We start from the raw sequence: 18497 nt of genomic DNA, 5'->3' as shown, positions 1-18497 counted from the left end.
TGTCCCAAGGGTAGTGTCCCAAGACCAGTGTCCCAAGACTACTGTCCCAAGACTACTGTCCCAAGACTAGTGTCCCAAGGCTAGTGTCCCAAGACTAGTGTCCCAAGGGCAGTGTCCCAAGACCAGTGTCCCAAGGCTGGTATCCCAAGACTAGTGTCCCAAGGGTAGTGTCCCAAGACCAGTGTCCCAAGGCTGGTGTCCCAAGACTAGTGTCCCAAGACCACTGTCCCAAGACTGTCCCAGGACCACTGTCCCAAGACCCTGTCCCAAGACCACTGTCCCAAGACCACTGTCCCAAGACCCTGTCCCAAGACCCTGTCCCAAGACCCTGTCCCAAGACCACTATCCCAAGACCACCGTCCCAAGACCCTGTCCCAAGACCACTGTCCCAAGACCCTGTCCCAAGACCCTGTCCCAAGACCACTGTCCCAAGACCACTGTCCCAAGACCCTGTCCCAAGACCACTGTCCCAAGACCACTGTCCCAAGACCCTGTCCCAAGACCACTGTCCCAAGACCCTGTCCCAAGACCACTGTCCCAAGACCCTGTCCCAAGACCACTGTCCCAAGACCACTGTCCCAAGACCACTGTCCCAAGACCCTGTCCCAATACTCGTCACGGAGTGTCTTCCTCGTTGTAGGGTCTTCTTGAACCACCGTACCTTGTACCACCACTCGAGCTCTAGTAAAATTTTCCCAAAAACCCTCTCTTAAAAGCCAAATGCTGACCCCCTCTTCTTTTGGGTTGTTTCTATTTCAATGTAGGTGCGCAGGTATCTTGTGATCACCTGTTCGTATAAAACCAAACACAAATCCTCACTAAAATGCAACAAAAATCTAAGTAAGAAAAATAATAAAAACAGAAAAATGAGTCCACCTGAAATTCAAAGGTGACCAATGTCTACCTTTCGTCCAAAAAAAAATGTCTGGTACCTAATTGCCACGCGCTTTCCTCCCCCCACTAGTGATCTTATGGGGTATCACAAAAGCTGTCTATATCCGGTCCCCCCTACCAAACCAACCAGCGTACCAGTCTTAACTCGAGTTGAATTCTGGATCTCTACCTAATATTACCAACGCGTGTTAATTTCTAATGTAACTAAGTCAACGATGTCGACTAATTAGTTACTCTAATTTCCCCCTTTTTACAATTTACAACCGCCAACCTCTAACTTAACCAGCCCCCCTTCTAACCTCCCCCCTTTCTAGCCCCCCTTCTTAAGCCTAAAAATTACTTTAAGCGCCGGGTGCTAAACCTCTCAAGAGAAAACCGTAGACCTGTTTCCAGGCCTGCTCAAGTAAAAACGTTCCTCAAAACTGGGGGATTTCGCTTATCCAATTTTACACTTATCTCCTATAATGTAATGTGGATTCTAACGATACCCGTTCTGCCCAACTTGAGAACTCGAGAATTGCCAAATCCTTCTTGGCTGCTTTCCCACTCGACTGGTCACCTGTTCCAGTCCAGTCTCCTATTGGTTCAGCCAAGTGTCCCTGAACCACTCTCCCACTCGGCTGGTCACCTCTTCCAGTCGAGTCTCCTATTGGTTCAGCTCAGTGTCCCTGAACCACTTTCCCACTCGGCTGGTCACCTCTTCCAGTCAAGTCTCCTATTGGTCCAGCTAAGTTCCAAGCTATCTGAAAACCCTTGACAACGCCCCACTTTGGGCACTTTATTCAGTTTACTGGTTTAAATTGCTAGGTTGATCGAAACGATCGAACTTGTAAAACAGTATGGGTATACTATTTAATTAATATAAAGGTTTGATCCAACTAATCTGGTGTCAAAGTCACTCTGTCTTTTTTCGTTTTATGGTTTTTGTTCCTTTTTCTATTCTTTTTTGGTTTTTGTTTTGCTTTTTGTCTTTTTGCTCGTGTTTTTGTCCCCCTAGTTGCCCCCCTTTACTCGGTTAGCTAAGCCTCGTTCGGAGAGCGTACCAGGAAATTTTCTCGAGTTTTCTTAAAAAGCTATCACGGTACAACCGGAAGGTTTGCACGTTCCTGTCGAACCGTACCGCCGGTACTCTAGAATGGGCATTCAGCCCGAAGCTGTCTCAAGTGGGTTTGACTCCGTAGTCTTGATGTCGTAAACACCCAGGAGCGCCATAAAAACACTATGTAACATTCGTCTACTGCAGTCACACATGAGGCTTAAGAAAAATAGGCCCTATAACCACTGGCTCAAGGGTCAGGGACACTATCTCTTGTGTTTTCCCACCTCAAGAACGGTCGGAGCCAGTTCGGTTCGCTTATGACATGAGACTACGACCCGTTACAGCTTAAAGGCTACTACTAAAATATCCCCCCACTCTAGAATTAGAAACGTCCCCATACTTAGGTCTCTAGATACCCAAAATACATGAACGCCGTTAAAAACCGGGTTGGAACAATCCGTTAGGTTACTTTTTATTAGACAGTGTGACTTTGATCCATTTCAGATGGATCAACCTAAAACTCGCCTTATCTCAACATAACAATCATAAAACACACTCTAGAAATTAAATTTGTACTCACATAGCAGCACGCTCAAGAATTGGGAAAATAATCCAGTCAGTAACTAACTCAAGAAATAAATGACTAAGAGAAGTTTAATGTTTTATAGTTTAGACAGCAAGGATAAGTTCATGCTCTAGAATTTGAGTTCTCTTGGACCGTTGGGACACTCTAGTTGTCCGCCTTTCCGCTGAAGGTTCACTCTGGTCCAACTTTAGTAATCGCTCCCTCGGGGATACTCTGTCTTCTATTTCAAGTAGGACAGCTCTACTCTCGATTATATATAGACGGAAATTGCGAATAGCAATTTCCCACTCGTTTTTACTTTCTAACTTTCCCGCAATTGCTCTAAAATTGTTCTGATTTCTTTTTCTGATTTTCAGTTGTCGCGAGAAAATCGTGCATGACATGTTCCATTCGAATTTTTGAAAAATAAAATTTCTCTCCAAAATCAAGTATTTTCTGCTCTTCTCAAGGTCAAACTTCCAAATATGACCGACTGGCACATAGGTCGAGACGGTGAAAAACGAGTAGGATTAAGGTAATTGACGCCTGCCAGTCGTTAATAGGTACTTTTTCTACGCTCCGTCGCTGTGTTATATTCGGGCGAATGTTACAGTATTTTGGTAGTGGCTTTTAAGCTGTAACGGGTTTTTAGTCTCATGTCGCAAGTGAACCGAATTGGCTCCGACCGTTCGAGTTCGAAAAACACAAGAGATAGTGTCCCTGACTCTTGAGCCAATGGTTATAGGGCCTATTTTTCTTTAACCTCATATGTGACTTAAGTAGGCGACTGATACAATATGCACCAAAACTGAAGAGATTGCAGGACACAGCTAGCTTTACTTTAAGTTCACTTTTTTGGTTCTACACTAGTCGACAAAATGAATTGCAAATTTTCCCTTTTACTCGCTAAAATTTTCATTATTTTTTTTTTGGAGAACACATTTCTAAAAATTGGTCATCGACCACTGCAAATGATGAAAACTGCCCGCTCTGAAAGTTTCAGTTTTGTTTTTGATCTCTTATTAGTTCCTAAAATGCCACTTTCTTCTATTAGTGAAATTTTTCGTTTTTGTAGAGTGAACACTTTTCGAATAAGCGGAAGTAGGAGCATTTGATCATGCGATGTGAAACAATTTAAACGAGTATATTGCGTTGTTCAGTGTGATAACTTTCCTCACTTCTCACACCGTTGGAAAAAAAAAATTCAAATGGTAGAAACTGGCATTTTAGGACCCGGAAAATGGTAAATTCTTTAAATCAAAAATTGAGGCTTTCAGAGACGGTAGTTTAGATCATTTGCTGTCGGTCGATGCAAATTTTTCATTGTGTTTTGTCCTCTTGTGTAGAATTTCAATTAAGTGAGATTATTGATTGTAACAGTTTGTAACAATAAGCGTGCTCTGATTCTTGCAACGGCGTGAAGCCTTTTGTCTACTGTTGAATGGTTTTGGAAACATGACAAATGTTTTTTTTTGAAATGATTTGAAATTCTTGTGAAATAGTTTACTCGATAAGTATAAAGATGAATTGTTGGATGTTGTTATGTTATTGTTACCAATTCGTGAGGTACAGTTGCTTAAATGGGACATCGCTTAAACTGAACATACACTGGACAAAATTGAGCGTTAAATTAGAAGAAGAAGAAAGAACACTTGAATTACTATACAATAAAGAGCCGAGGCATCAGTGTAGCAAAGTGTAAATAATAAAATTGGTTATAAATTCATTGGTTACATCAAACAAAAACAAAACATCAGAAAACAAGCAATAAACAAAACAAAAAAAACAAAATCGGTTACAGTTCGGAAATTGGTTGATTAAAGTATATGAAGTTTCGGATACTATAGAAAAATAAAGATTTAAGAATTAGGAACAAGCTGGTAATAAAACTTTACAAACAATTTTACAGATAGTCCAATTATACAGCGTATATACAGAGTATATACAGTTTCTCTTTCAAGCAATGTGTGAAAAACTAAACTGAATTAAAACATATAGAACTAGCAAAAACGGAAATCACGCCACGTATTTGTATTAGTACATATAGGATTGTTTCTCAATTCACTCACGTAAAATTCTTTCAATTTTTTCTTGAATTCTGTTTTCGATTTTTCTAAATTGCGCAAAATTATGGGCAGTGAATTCCATTTTTTAGAAGTCAAATGAAAAAATGATTTTTGTAGAGAAGCAGTCGAACAATGTTTGTCAAAAATAGTTTGTTTCGTTCTTTCGTTGAGCCTATAATTGGCAGTCGGTAGTCTCAGTGTATTTTCGAAAGCCTTCTTTTTGTTTGTAAGATATTGGTATAAGTATGTTATACACTTTAACTCAATTCTTTTCTCGATTCCAATGAACGATTTGCTAATGCGAAGAAGGGAAGAAGATTTAAATTTCGATCTGAAATATGTTCTTTTTAGCGCCCAGTTCAACTGTTTCTCCAGAGATAGCATCAAAGTAGCATTAATTTGTTGTAAAAAAATTGCTGAATAATCTAAATGTGATAAAACAAGACAATGAAGCAAGGCAACTAATGATAATGTCGGCAGTTGTTGTCCAATTGTATCAATAGTTTTAATCCCTTGGGCCATTTTTTGGAGAATTGTTTTGATTTGAGCATGAAAAGATAAACTTGAATCAAGAATTATGCCTAAATATTTGCATTCTGATTTTTTGGCTACATAATGCCCACTAATTACTAGTTTATCAGTATCCACATTTTTGCTATCATTTTTTTGACAAAATGTTATAAATTCCGATTTAGATGCATTCAGGTTCAATTGGTTCTCTGCAAAAAATTCCGTTAGATTATTGAGTGATTTTTGCAATCGAGTCAAAGCATCCTCAGAAATTATAGAAGAGGAAAAAACCATACAGTCGTCAGCATATTGAACTAAAGTACAACCTTCATATAATCGCTCTTGTATGTCATTAACATATAAATTGAACAACAACGGACCAAGTACCGTTCCTTGTGGGACACCTCGTTTTATTTCAATCCAGTCTGAAAAAATTCCATTGACGTTTACTCTTTGAATACGTTTGTTTAGGAAGCTAGCAATTAAAGCATTTGCTCCATTTGAAAAACCGAGAGAAAGCATTTTTTCAATTAAAACTTCATGCGAAATAGAATCAAAAGCCTTGGACAGATCTAATAAAGCTGCATGTACGATTTTTTTTGAATCTATTTGATTTCGAATACTTTCTGTCACATAAACAAGAGCATCTTGTGTTGAAATGTTTTTGCGAAATCCGAATTGAAATGGTGTCATTATCTGAAATTTGTCAAGATGTTCTGTTATTTGGGCATGTAAAATTTTTTCAAAAATTTTAGAAAAAGCACAAGTTATTGATATTGGCCGATAATTTTTTGCATCCATTGGGTCATCTTTTTTAAACAAAGGGGTTACGTTTGCTTTTTTCAGTTCGATCGGGAAAATGTTCTCATCTAAGCAAGTATTTATGACAAAAGTTAAATGTGGAACTATAACTGATTGACCGTCAATGATTGCCCAAGCAGGTACGGTACAAGGTTTTGTATTTCTATTAAGGTTTTGTATTTCTAAAATGTCTGTTTTTAAGGTTCATTTTGAGCAACATTTACTTCGAATTTCAGCACTTCGATTTATTAGGTAATCCAAGAGCAAATGATCAGAGCTACCTCTATGAAACAACCAATGTTAGGTTTCAAAAACCTAAGTTTTGCATCGGACTTCTTACACGTAGTAAAAAAAAAGTCGTTCATACGGCGTGAAACATTCTCAACGAGAATTATGATTTAATCAATGTGAAGATTTTAAACTCGGCTGTTTCTTACAAATTTCGAAGTAAACGTTGTCCAAAATGGACTTGAAAATAGGCATTTTAGAGAGAAAAAACCCTTTTGCTGAAGTTTGTCTAAATGGTAATCGATACCGAAAAAACACTTTTGAAGTTGTAATCATTACTGAAACGACTTGTATATGATATCGCAATCAGTCTCGCGACCTAGGTAAAAATTGACTCTATCTAGGTGATAATTCCTTCGCTAATTTTTTCTAGACAAAGTCATGAAAAGTTGCTGATGATTTTGCCTCAAAAGGGCATCAGTTTCAGCAGCGCGCAAATTTGCGTAAATGTTGGTTGGGGCCAATTTTTGAATTGTTGGCTTTAATGTCATGGCTGTTGTTGAATGAATAAATATACTTTCTGATAATGGAACTGCGCGAAACGGGAATAAAACCAGATCTATTCAGAGATAAAGAACTTGAATTAGAACGAGCGCAAACACGCAACGATGGTTTGATCTATTACCCGATTTATGCAAACTCAACCGAGTTGACCCGAGCTGGTAGCACAGCAAATGAAGACTCAATAAGTAATGCTGACGGCTCCATTCTTAGCTCTTATAGTCGTGGGCGGGATTTATATACGGTCAAAATAGGAATCAAACCCGCGTGCGATTATGAACTGATTTCCGATATTGGAGAGGCAAAGCAGAAATTATTATTCAACCTCATAGAATCATTTTCTTCATTAAACTGCGTGGGTAGTGTACAGTTTATTAACTCATCTTTCCAAAGCCTTCCTGTTGCAGGGGAAACACACACAAAAGATACAGCCCCGAGCACTACATCCGTTTTACAACGCAAAGACTATACATTGATAGGAGATTTAGAATCCTCCTTCACTGCCTCCGTTGTTCATTTTGTCCTTCAATTTCAAGAGCCCAACAACGAAAGCGGAGAGTTTTCAGAGCCAAATAATTACTTATCTTCTGCCCCGCATTTCCGATTAGAAATGGACTGTTCTCCTCTTATTGACGAAGCAGCCGAAGCGTCCGGCTTCACGGCCACAATGGCCGAGTCTCCTAAATCGGTGAAAAAGTTGAGCTTCGAAATCAACGGAATGAATTGCAAGAAATGCGTGAACAAAATCATTTCAGCTACTCAAAGCATGAAAGGTGTTCAGTCGGTAAAGATCAACCTGAACGAAAAATGCGGCTCGTTTTTTGTCAGTCCAGATATATCTGAGGACGAAATAATCAATGCCTTACGAATTTTGGATTTCGAAGTTAAGTCTTTGGAGCCGGTCGGTAACTTCAAACTGGCGACAATCCATCTAGCAGTTATTGGGATGAAGTGTGGAAAGTGTGAAAGAAAAGTGGCATTGGCGTTGTCTGCTCTACCCGGGCTAACTAGAGTAGAAGTGTCGCAGCCTAACTCAAGTGCTTCAGTCTCGTTCGATGCAACAAGCCTTGACGATAAAGAAATTGTGCAAGTTGTCACCCACCTCGGATATACAGCTGAGCTTCTCAAGCCATTCGCGGTGGGCCATTTTAATTATAAACCAATCTTATGCATAGTTATTCATCTGATTGTTTTGCGCGTGCAATCAAGTGAGATTATAAAGTTATTCCAGATAAACGATGGGATTTTTTCAAAAACATCGTATTTTTTTGCACATCACATCAGGCTGAGATCAGAGTAAAAGCGAGAGCAAAACTGCAATAAATGAGATGAATTCCGGTAAAATGACATGCCTCATTATATTTTGCATCAAATTTGATTTCAGTTAAAGTCAATTTGTCAAAGAATGGAGAATAACAAACAAAAAAAATCAGTTCACGTTTACAAGTGCAAACGAACACTAGGCATTTAATCCCGCTGAAAACTTAGGTCACAAAAGTCCAATAGTAATTGTGTTGGAAAATGGCTGGATCATACCTGCTTGCAATTTTTATACGCCTCAACTTATCAAGTTTGCTTATACTTACTACCAGGTATAAAAATCTAGAGGATAGACTGAGGGCATATTCAATGCCCAATGAAAACCCGGGGCCTACTTAACGAAAATAAATGATAACGTAATAATTAACAAAATATATTATAGCACTTCCAGTTCAATGAAATCTGTGTACTTAATGTCATTGTCCCAAAAAGCATGAGTGAGATGTCACGCTTTACAGATGCCAGGGAAAAAAAATTTGAAAAGTTTCTGTCAAATAATAAACTCGTCAATATTTCGACCACAAGCAACACTTTGAGGGCTCACATTTTTTGGCTTGATTCCCGGCCTAGTAAGAGTAATGAAAGTAGTGAGTAATCTTATAGAGGTCTTGGTGATTTTTTTATTGTTTCACTAATTCAAGGAGCTTTAAGCCCATCTATTTTTTTCTTCGAAATTCAAAGGTTGAAGTTGTTTTAAAAAGCAAGTCAGTTTTTTTTTCTGTTTCTTTGCGTTCATGGCTCTTTTGCAACTGTCAGTTGGCTATGTTATTGCTCTTCTGATAACATTTAATCAGATGTCTTTAGAGAAAAAAGACAATTTTCTTTAGAGAAAAAAAGTGAAAAAGTTTCATAAAATCATAAATTGTCATTATCTCGAAAACTAGCATATTTTAGGTCAAGTTACTGGGCTAGATCCTCAAACAAATGTTGGTCTGATAGTTTTTCATTGAAAAAAAACCTGAATTTTAATAAAAATTACAAACATGATTTCTCAAACTAGCGAAGTTTAAGTTGTCAAAGTTTGGAGCGAGGTTTCCACCTTTTAATGGGGTCTGATAGCATCCATTAGCGGGGATTGGTTTGCAAAGAAAAACAAATTTTCAAGATAAATCGGCCAAGATGAATCTTTCTTATAATAGTTGTTTTCAGTTTGAGAAAAAAAATGGACACTTAATTTTTTGCGCATGGACCCAAGATTTGGTGTTCACACCAAAGTTTTCTTGAGGTTTTCACCCAGCATGAGCCCCTATTCCGCAGTGAATATGACTTTTGATTATTTCCGCCGAAAGCTTATCGCTACAGCAATCTGTTTGATTTCTTGCTTGTGGATTTTCTACATGGTGCCTAAAAAGTTTGTTCGTTGTAAGCCCTGTAAGAATCAATACAACATTTCAGATAATCTTATACCTTAAGATCTTGGACAGTCAATTTTTTTTTTCAAAATTGTCTCCAGAAACAATATCTTTTTGCGTTTTAAATGAGTCATATGTATTCGCTTCCCAAAAAAGTATCTTCTAAAAATTTTAACTGCAGCTTTTACAAAACATCTGTTCTGCTTTTGTATCAAAAAAGGCACAATGGATTGTCAAAAGATTTTTTAAAATGTGAAAAGACTGTTTTTCAAAAATCTGTGTAAAAGATTTAAGTTTGTCAAAAGCCTTTTGTGCAATAGTCTGTTTGTAAAAAGGCTGTTTGGCGAAAGGCTTTGTCAAAAGTTGTTAAAAGAATATACAAACTCACAAATGACAAAGTTATCTGTAGTTTTATCTATCAGAATGAACCAAAACGAAGAGTATACGATAGGGTCTGAAAATGATGTGCTACCTGCAATGGTAAATGAATTTATTACATCACTTTTCAGTTCATACAGTTTTACTTTTGACGCTTGATCTTATTGCTCAAATAAAAATAGTGCACTACGCCAAAATGCGCCGCGTAATTTTTATATGTAGAAGCCCAAATCAGAAGTATCAATTCTTAAGGAACCCCGAAGTGATGGTCGATAGATGATGATAGTAATTTTTGTTTTAGGCACATGATGAAGGCAAAGCTGAAGACTCTGAAGATTCATTCTTAGCCAGTGCTTCTATGAGTGGAGATACATTTCCTACAAACGTACCTCCGCCAGCAATGTGGAAGAGATGTGTAGTTTCTGTTGCAGAAATATCTTTTGGGAATCAAAACGAGATAAAAAAGGCTATTGGAGAAGCCTTGAGACAGAAAAAGGGTGTCGACTTTTTCAAAATTGACACGGATTCCAAAAGCATTGAAGTAGTCTTCGATGGAAACCAAATCAAGTGTGCCCGATGTATATGCAAAGCCGTATCTGACACAGGGTACAAAGCAGAAGTGAAAGAAGCAGCTCAAGTGGTTGAAAGTTACAAGCCGGTGACCAGTGAGTTGATCCTAGCTGGATCTCCAGGAGCTGTAGGTGATGTAAGAGTGGGAGAATCCCTGACGTTCGCAGGTGGAGACTCCTGTAGAAACATGGTCAAAGATGTGAAGATACGGCGGCCGAGTAAGACTACTTTGGATGACGGAGACGTGATTGCAGCAGCTCAGTTTGAAAGAGTTTTGTTCATTTCCGGAATGACCTGCCACTCTTGTGTCACTGCCATAGAAAGCAAAGCGAAGTCACTACCAGGAATAACTAGCGCTAAGGTCAGCCTAATGGAAGAGAAGGGATACTTTGTGTACAACTCAGAAAGTACTAAATTGAATTCTATAATAGAGTGCATCAAAGAACTAGGATTTGACGTTTCCCAGCAGCCGTTTCCTCAAAGTACAAATGATGCGAAATCCGAAAAGGAGAAGAAATCTAAGGTGAAGCAAAATGACGCTAAAAACGAGCAGCAGATTGTAATTGAAGACATGGAAGGATCTTCGGGCTTCGTAAGCGTCACAATAGCCATAAAAGGAATGTCTTGCTCGAGTTGCGTCGCCAAAATCGAAGGGGATATTCAAAAATTGGATGGAGTGAAAAGTGTTTCGGTGTCACTCATAGGAGAAAAAGGTGCGATCGTTTTTGATCCAGTCATGATATCAGTTGATGGAATTGTTACTGTGGTTAAGGCTCTGGGCTATGATTGCCAAATATTAGAAACCAGATCAGGCCAGAAGTCCATGAGCTCCATTGAGTTCTATGTCAATGGCCATGTAAACGAAGCAAGTTGGAAAGAACTGCAAGATCAGCTGCTGAACATGGAAGGTGTCGAGAAGTGTCTAATAGACACGGCGTTGTCAGCTATCAATGTTACATATCAAAATGATAAAACCAGTGCCCGAAGGATCCTCGAACGGATTAACTCGCTGGGCTACTCGGCTCATCTCAAGAAACAAAAAGACTCCTTCGATCACTCCGGTACAATTTACAAATGGAGAAGGTCTTTCTTCCTCTCTCTCCTCTTTGCAATTCCAACTATGGCAATAATGTTCTCAATGAACTTTGTGATGATAGACTTCATGATCATGCCTGGTCTGTCACTAATGAACCTGCTGATGTTTCTCTTTGCTGTTCCGGTTCAATTTTACGCTGGAATGCCAATATACCAAACCGCCTGGAGTGCGTTGAGACATCGAACTACTAACATGGACGTGTTAATCGCACTTGCCACATGGGTTTCATTCATATACTCGTGCGTCATTGTGTTTTTCGCTATGGCACTGAGTCTTCCCGCCAGTCCCATGACTTTTTTCGAGTCCTCTGCGATGTTGATGACATTTGTGTCTCTCGGGCGGTGGCTGGAGTCCATAGCGAGAGGCAAGACCTCGGACGCCTTGTCAAAACTTATTTCGCTGCAGCCTCTGGAAGCGGTTGTGGTGAAACGAGCGGAAGACGGAACGGTGTCCAATGAAGTTGCGATGGAGGTTGAGCTAGTGGAGAAAAATGACATCTTGAAAGTAGTGCCAGGTGAGGTTGCCTTGCTGATCAGTCTTTAGCGTTCTTGATATTGGTTCGCATTGAGTAAAAAGTGCCACTAGCGAGACCTTATCTTTAGAAAGGACACTTTTAAAACCAGTTGAGGCCCCACTAGAAATTTTTGAAAAGTTATTAACAGTCGATGAACGTAGTGAATACTTATATAGGTCTTGGTGGTTTTAGTTCGTTTTTTTCCGGAAATTTTTTTCTTGCTCAAATTTGATTTTGCGCGGTTTGACTTATGATTTATTTTTAAGTTCAGTTCAATTCTTTTGTTGGAAGGATAGAAAACTCCACTATCGAACAGCAAAAGTGTACAGGTCACGAAAAACGTGATCGACTTCAAGTTTCTTTTAAGTTTTCAGGTTTCCCACCAGAATGAAAATTTTTTATCCAATGATTTAGTTTTCTCAAATTGGGTTAATTTACAAAAACGTGGCACTCATAATTTTTTGTTGAAATTCAAAGAAATTCAAAAAGTAAGTCATTTTTCTGTTTCCTTGCGTTCATTGACCGTTTTTCAACTGTCTGTCTGCAATGTCTTAAATAGCATACCTATTTCATTTCTAATTGCCCCAAAAATAAATAGTTGCTGTTTTTCGAAAAACTATTATGCACCATATTACTTTTTAATTCAGTATTTTTTGGTTCGGCGAAACGTCTGCATAAAAGTGCGAAAATGCACAATGGTCTGCTTGTATTATAAGGTGCCAAAGTTCCAGTGGATGGGGTTTTGATTGATGGAAGCTCCTCTGTGGACGAATCCATGGTCACGGGGGAACCGATGCCAGTAAGCAAAAAGCCAGGCAGCAGAGTGATCGGAAGCACGGTGAACCAACATGGCTGCTTCCTCATGCAAGCCACGCACGTGGGATCGGAGACGACCCTGAACCAAATTGTGAAGCTGATTGAAGAAGCGCAGACATCAAAGGCGCCCATTCAGAGAAGAGCAGACATTCTGGCTGGGTACTTTGTGCCGATAGTTGTGATACTCTCCTGCTCCACGCTCATTTTCTGGATTGTGTACGGCTTCATGAGTGACTTCCACGCCTCCATGGGCAAAATGGGAGACGGGGACAAGGAGGGGACGACTAAGCAGGTTTTCGGCCAGACGGAGCACGTGATCGAGTTCGCTTTCAGATGTGCGATATCGGTGTTGTCTATTGCATGCCCGTGTGCCTTGGGTCTAGCAACACCAACAGCTGTCATGGTAAATGAAACTCAAATCCAAAGAAATGAAAGAATTTCCATTGCAGTTCTCTCCAGTAATTGAACAATTAGTGCTTACATAGTTCTTAAATATTTCTATGGGTTTCTTCAGCGGCAATAAATTAGTTACTCAAACGCATTCAAAAAATACCTCACAGTTAATGTAATGCAAGTAAGCGTGGCTTATGCATTCGCGCATATATTAAATTCCTTAAATTTTGGAAAGACGATTTAAAAACTTAAAACTGGGCAGGTTGTCCATTCATGTTTTTAATAACTCGTCTATGGCATTGTTTTTTCACTCGAAAGTACGAAGGAGGTTGAAAACAAGTGTGAAACAGGTTGGAACTGGAGTGGGAGCTCTGAATGGAATCCTGATCAAAGGCGGTGAACCCCTGGAAACTATGAAAAACCTGAAGCGCATCTGCTTTGACAAGACAGGCACAATCACAGTAGGCACACCCAAGGTCACTTCTGTCAAAATAGTCCACTCCTCGAAAGAGCACAGAGTGAATTTTACGGCGAAGAGTCTGATGGCTTTAGTGGCTAGTTTAGAGAGCAATAGTGAACACATTCTGGCCAAAAGTATCGTGGACTATGGCAAGAAGCTGCTGAATGTCGACAGTCTGGCAGCAGTTGAAAGTTTCAAGGTCAGTATCTAGATCATGTATTGTAATGTAGTTTTTGATCTTTATCATGTATTCAATCTTCATTTTTAGAAAGTTTGAATAGTTTAATAGAAACAATATTCAAGTAGAAGGTCAAAGTTCTTATTTGTAGCAATTTAGTCTCATGGGTGAAGGAGCGAAACCATTTGTATGAAGCAAATTTAGCGCGTCAAATGAATCGAGAAGCAGTTTAAAGTTAATTTTTGCGCAGAGTGCAGCCATATCGATGCAAATGTGCAATGCGAATAGCTCAAAAATTTATTGAATCAAGGAACAAATTAGTTCAATCATATTTTGATCCATTTGTTCAGTAATGCTGGTATCAAAATATATATTAAGGTTATCTGCCGGATTTTATTGATAATATGCCAATGAACGATGTCTGGTTAAAACGTGTAAAAGTAATTGTAAAATGTTTTGAAGTGTATTTTTTTGATCAAATAAGCAATCAAGAAGTCTTGTATCAGGGTAAAGCCCTGAATATTCTGACTGCCTTGCAAGCTCTATGGAGTAGTGTTCGCTTAATTATCACGAAATATATAGCGTGTTAATTATTCGAAATTGCAACTTTTAAACCCCAATAACTTTTTAAATTTGATCTGAAGACAAAACTTTTCGACTGATTACGCCCGCGATTACCAAGCGTTATCAAATTGGAATATACCCTTTGGAATATTGGAATATAATGGCTCAAATTGGAATATATTGGCTCAAATTGGAATATACTCTTTTTTCGTGTTCACAGCTAATTAACAAAAACAGTTAAATCACTTATTAACAGCAATGAACGTAGTGAAGACTCTTATATAGGTCTTGCTGTTTTTTTGTTTTTTTTCATTAGAAAGTTAAAATTTGTTCACGCTCAATTTTGATTTTTCGCGGTTTGACTTGTGATTTGATTTTAAGCTCAGTGCATTTCTATTGTTAAAAGGAAGGTAAAATCCACTCTTTTTATTACTAATTGATCCAGTTTTCTCAGATTAGGTTTATTTTAACAAAAAGTGTCCATCGTAAATTGTTCTACAAATTCAAAGAGACTTAAGACCATCGATTTTTTTTCGAAATTGTAAAATTTTTGAAAAAACAAGTCGATTTTTTTTTCCATTTTTCTTGCGTTCATTACTCTTTTACAATTCTCAGTTGGCTATGTTTTCATTTGACAGACGAATAAAGTTTTCTTTGTGTGTGTGTGTGTGTGTGTGTGTGTGTGTGTTGAGGGTGAGGGGGACTTAATAAATTTTTAAAAGTCCTCATGAATTTTTTTTAGCTTAAAGGGTTTTCTCTAAGGTGTTTTCGGCTTTGGTACCGCTAGGTAAATTTTCGCTCGGTGCGAATTTTTACTTTGTATTGTGTTAGTTTTTTTTTCAAAACTAGCCGTATTCATGCTGATAGATATAGTTTTTTTCGACTTAGCTGCTTTCTTGTTTAGTATCGCAAATGTGCGGAGCTCAGCTTGGCCTCTGTGTTTAAAATGCTCTTTAGTGTCTAAGGTGAACTCATCAACGAGTTTCTATTGGAAGGGTTCAGTTTTTAAATGGTTGGTTTTGGTACTTCTTGTAAAAAATGTTAGCCATGAAAGTTGTGGTCTTTCATCTGTGTTCAAAAAATGTCTTTCATCTGTGTATTAAAATAAGGTTGTTGATATTCAGGCTGCACCTGGCTACGGAATCAGTGGTGTGGTGAAGAACCCCTACTCCATCCTGAGAGAGAGCAGACGATCGACAGGGGCAGGGGGCAAGGAGACGAGTGCGGTGGAGGCGGACACCCTGTGCAATGAGTCATCAGACTACGGCAGTGGATTGTCCAATTCGCACGGCGGAGACGCTGGTCATAACGGTCGGTAGTTTTCAGTTAATTACTGCATAATTTACAATGAACGTCAGAAAGAAATCAAAATGAAAAAAAAAAATGTATTTTTAATTAAAAAAGTGGAAATGAATTATTATATGAGCAAGAACTTCAAGGAATGTTGTAATGCGAAATCAGCACTAAGACAATTTAACATCAGGGAATCGAAAAATATCTGATGTACCCCAAGTTAAGCTCTACATGCGTTTCTTGGATATTCATGATGGGCATCGATCCTTCGAACTTTCGACTGAGGAGCGGAAAAATTAGCCAATTCACTACAGCTCTCCTTTAGATAATGTCATTATTCATAGTATTATGTAAGAACAGAGCAGAATCAGTTACAGCTGCACTCGATTTCGGATAAATATATATCAAAAAATGTTTCCGCCTTTTGTTACGTTTTAGCTGATGATATAAATGATTAAACGAAAATGAAGGAAGAGAAGGCCTTTATTTATGTTTTTTTTTTATTAGGAAAAGTGCCTGAGTTTGTTCGCGCTCACTTTTGATCTTTCGCAGTTTGACTTTTGATTTTTTTAAGTTAAATTCAAATAAATTTGCCGAAAAGAAGGCGAATTATTCTCTCCTATTTGAAAGTGAAAATGGCGCGAAAACTGCGATTGATTTCTAGGTTCGATTGTAGATTTTAATTTAAAGTTTCCCAGCGGAATAACAAAATAAGCAAACGACTGTCCGAGGTTTCTACGAGATAAGTTTCAAGAAAACACTTTCAATCTTGAAATATTCTTGAAGTTTGAAAAACTTCAAGTTATGTATGTTTCCTTGAGTATATTGTCACTTTTCCAACGTTCTGTTTTGTTGGGCTATAATATTAGTTGTTTATGCGTGGTGATTTTAGGCATCAAACCCGACCAGAACTATAGAGTGCTTGTGGGTAACCAGAAGTGGATGAGAGAGAACGACCTATTTGTGAGTGACCATCTTAGCCAGATAGTCGAGAAGTATGAGTGCAGACAAGAGACAGCTGTTCTGGTGGCAGTGGACAGCCAAATCACAGCTGTCATCTCAATATCAGACCCCATTAAGCCAGAAGCGAGGACAGCTGTTATGGCTCTGAAGAAAATGGGAGTTGATGTGTACCTGCTGTCAGGAGACAACAGACGAACTGTTGAATCAGTGGCAGAAGCGGTCGGAATAGGGAAGAAATGTTTCAGCGAAGTGTTGCCGTCGCATAAGCTGAAGAAAATTGAACATCTCCAGAAAGGTGTTGGGTATAGGATGTATGTCGGAATGGTCGGAGATGGCATCAATGATTCTCCGGCTCTTGCCAAAGCGGATATTGGAATTGCGATTGGGAGTGGTACCGATGTTGCGATGGAAAGCGCGTCTGTCATTCTGATTAGAAACGACTTGACTGACGTTGCGACCGCAATCGACCTCTCCCGTACTACCGTGAACCGAATCTACCTCAACTTTGTCCTCGCGATGGTGTATAACATGGTGGGAATTCCGATCGCAGGCGGAGCTCTGGTCCATTTTGGAATCGTCTTGAAACCGTGGATGGCGTCGGGAGCTATGGCGATGTCTTCAGTGTGCGTCGTGTGCTCGTCTTTGATGCTGAAAGTGTACAGGAAGCCGGATTTCTCCGGAAGCGCCGGTGGCGGATCAGATGAGAAGACTGTGCATGGAAATGGAGTGTTCAGATATGCTTCCAAGAGCAGTATGATCCAATACATTTCATCAAATGAAAGTGAGCAGCGGTTGTTGGCCACTGATGACGTTGACAATGACTCTGATATGCTGTAGATAGTTCTCACTTCTCCCTTTGGATGCTTTTGGAAACCATCCTATGCTTGGTTGGATTAGCTTTAAGTGAGCCAAGATAGACTCCTCTGTGAATGATGCATGTTTATGTGACTACTTCTGCTTGAGAAAGGCTGGAATCCTTAATAATGAACAACTTAATTTACATTTTATGTTGGCCTCTGTCGGTGCTGATTTTTGAAAAAAGACATGAGCTGCAATTTCAGGATTTCAAAAATGATTGGAACTTCTTCCTATTTGGCTAATATTTGAATATCAAATCAGCACTAACTAATATATATAAATGAATTTCAAATGCTTGAATCTAAAACAGTAGTTTAGCTATAATTTTGTCATGCTTTTTTGAGTCGCTGTTCCTGTGAGAGATTTTGTTATTTAGAGCAGATTCAAGAGAATAAAATGATCAAACAAAGAAGTGGTCGTTCTGAAAGCTACAAAAATTCAAATTCTTTATGGAAACTGCACTCAAATATTGTTCCATTTTCCTGCATTAGATGTTTTTATACCCAGTTGTAATTCAATTTGAATTGTTTTTTTTTTCAGAAGTTCACTTCAACTGGAACGTTCTAGAGGAGGAAGGGACCAAAAAACTATAGTATAGATAAACAACAAACTTTTAAATTCTCCTAACTATCATATTCCCCTTGAAAAATTTTATAACTAATTTTTTCCCCAAATTAGTTTTATGCTCGAAAAAAGGTTATTTTCCACCAGCTAATATTCATGATATGAGCACTTAATCTTATATCGCGTATTGCTGCTTACACCAGTAACTTTGCGAACGGAGTGTTCTATCAGGAATATATTTTTTCTGGTGGCTCAAGTCGCTAATAAATAGGCTCATTTGGGGGCATTTTTGCTATGTATCATTGGCATTTTATACCCTCTGCTTTATTGGCGGCTACTGTTTATCTATGGTCAAGCGACCGTGGAGCAGATGCAAGGAAGGGAGACACTTAATCTGCAAGTCGGCGGTTTATTCCGTCACAAATCTTTTCAAGCCTTGTTTTAATCTCTTTTAAGTAATGAGAGTTGAGAAACAAAGTGAAGACTCTTATATTGGAAGTGAGGATTTTTTTTC

At 38.7% G+C, this 18497-nt stretch overlaps 1 protein-coding gene across 1 annotated transcript; it reads left to right on the top strand.

Annotated features, from left to right (window-relative positions):
• The first annotated feature begins 6539 nt into the window (after window positions 1-6539).
• LOC134846995 (copper-transporting ATPase 1-like) lies at window positions 6540-17940 on the top strand. Its single transcript, XM_063864471.1, has 6 exons — window positions 6540-7802; window positions 10016-11894; window positions 12611-13113; window positions 13454-13762; window positions 15430-15616; window positions 16491-17940. The coding sequence occupies exons 1-6, from the start codon at window positions 6690-6692 to the stop codon at window positions 17396-17398; spliced, it is 4899 nt and encodes a 1632-aa protein (XP_063720541.1). The 5' UTR covers window positions 6540-6689; the 3' UTR covers window positions 17399-17940.
• The last annotated feature ends 557 nt before the right edge of the window (window positions 17941-18497 follow it).

The sequence above is a fragment of the Symsagittifera roscoffensis genome, chromosome 5, assembly GCF_963678635.1.
Source record: "Symsagittifera roscoffensis chromosome 5, txSymRosc1.1, whole genome shotgun sequence".
In the NCBI taxonomy this organism is placed as follows: domain Eukaryota; kingdom Metazoa; phylum Xenacoelomorpha; order Acoela; family Convolutidae; genus Symsagittifera; species Symsagittifera roscoffensis.
Note: the sequence above shows the minus strand (reverse complement) of the source record. Positions and strands in the feature narration are given on the sequence as shown.

Bases quoted from the DNA above. Each gene is read 5' to 3' on its own strand.
- LOC134846995 (XM_063864471.1), top strand. From the start codon at position 6,690: ATGGAACTGCGCGAAACGGGAATAAAACCAGATCTATTCAGAGATAAA. The intron at 7,803-10,015 runs GTGGGCCATTTT...TTTTTGTTTTAG, and splicing joins AGCTTCTCAAGCCATTCGCG to GCACATGATGAAGGCAAAGC. The intron at 15,617-16,490 runs GTCGGTAGTTTT...TGGTGATTTTAG, and splicing joins CGGAGACGCTGGTCATAACG to GCATCAAACCCGACCAGAAC.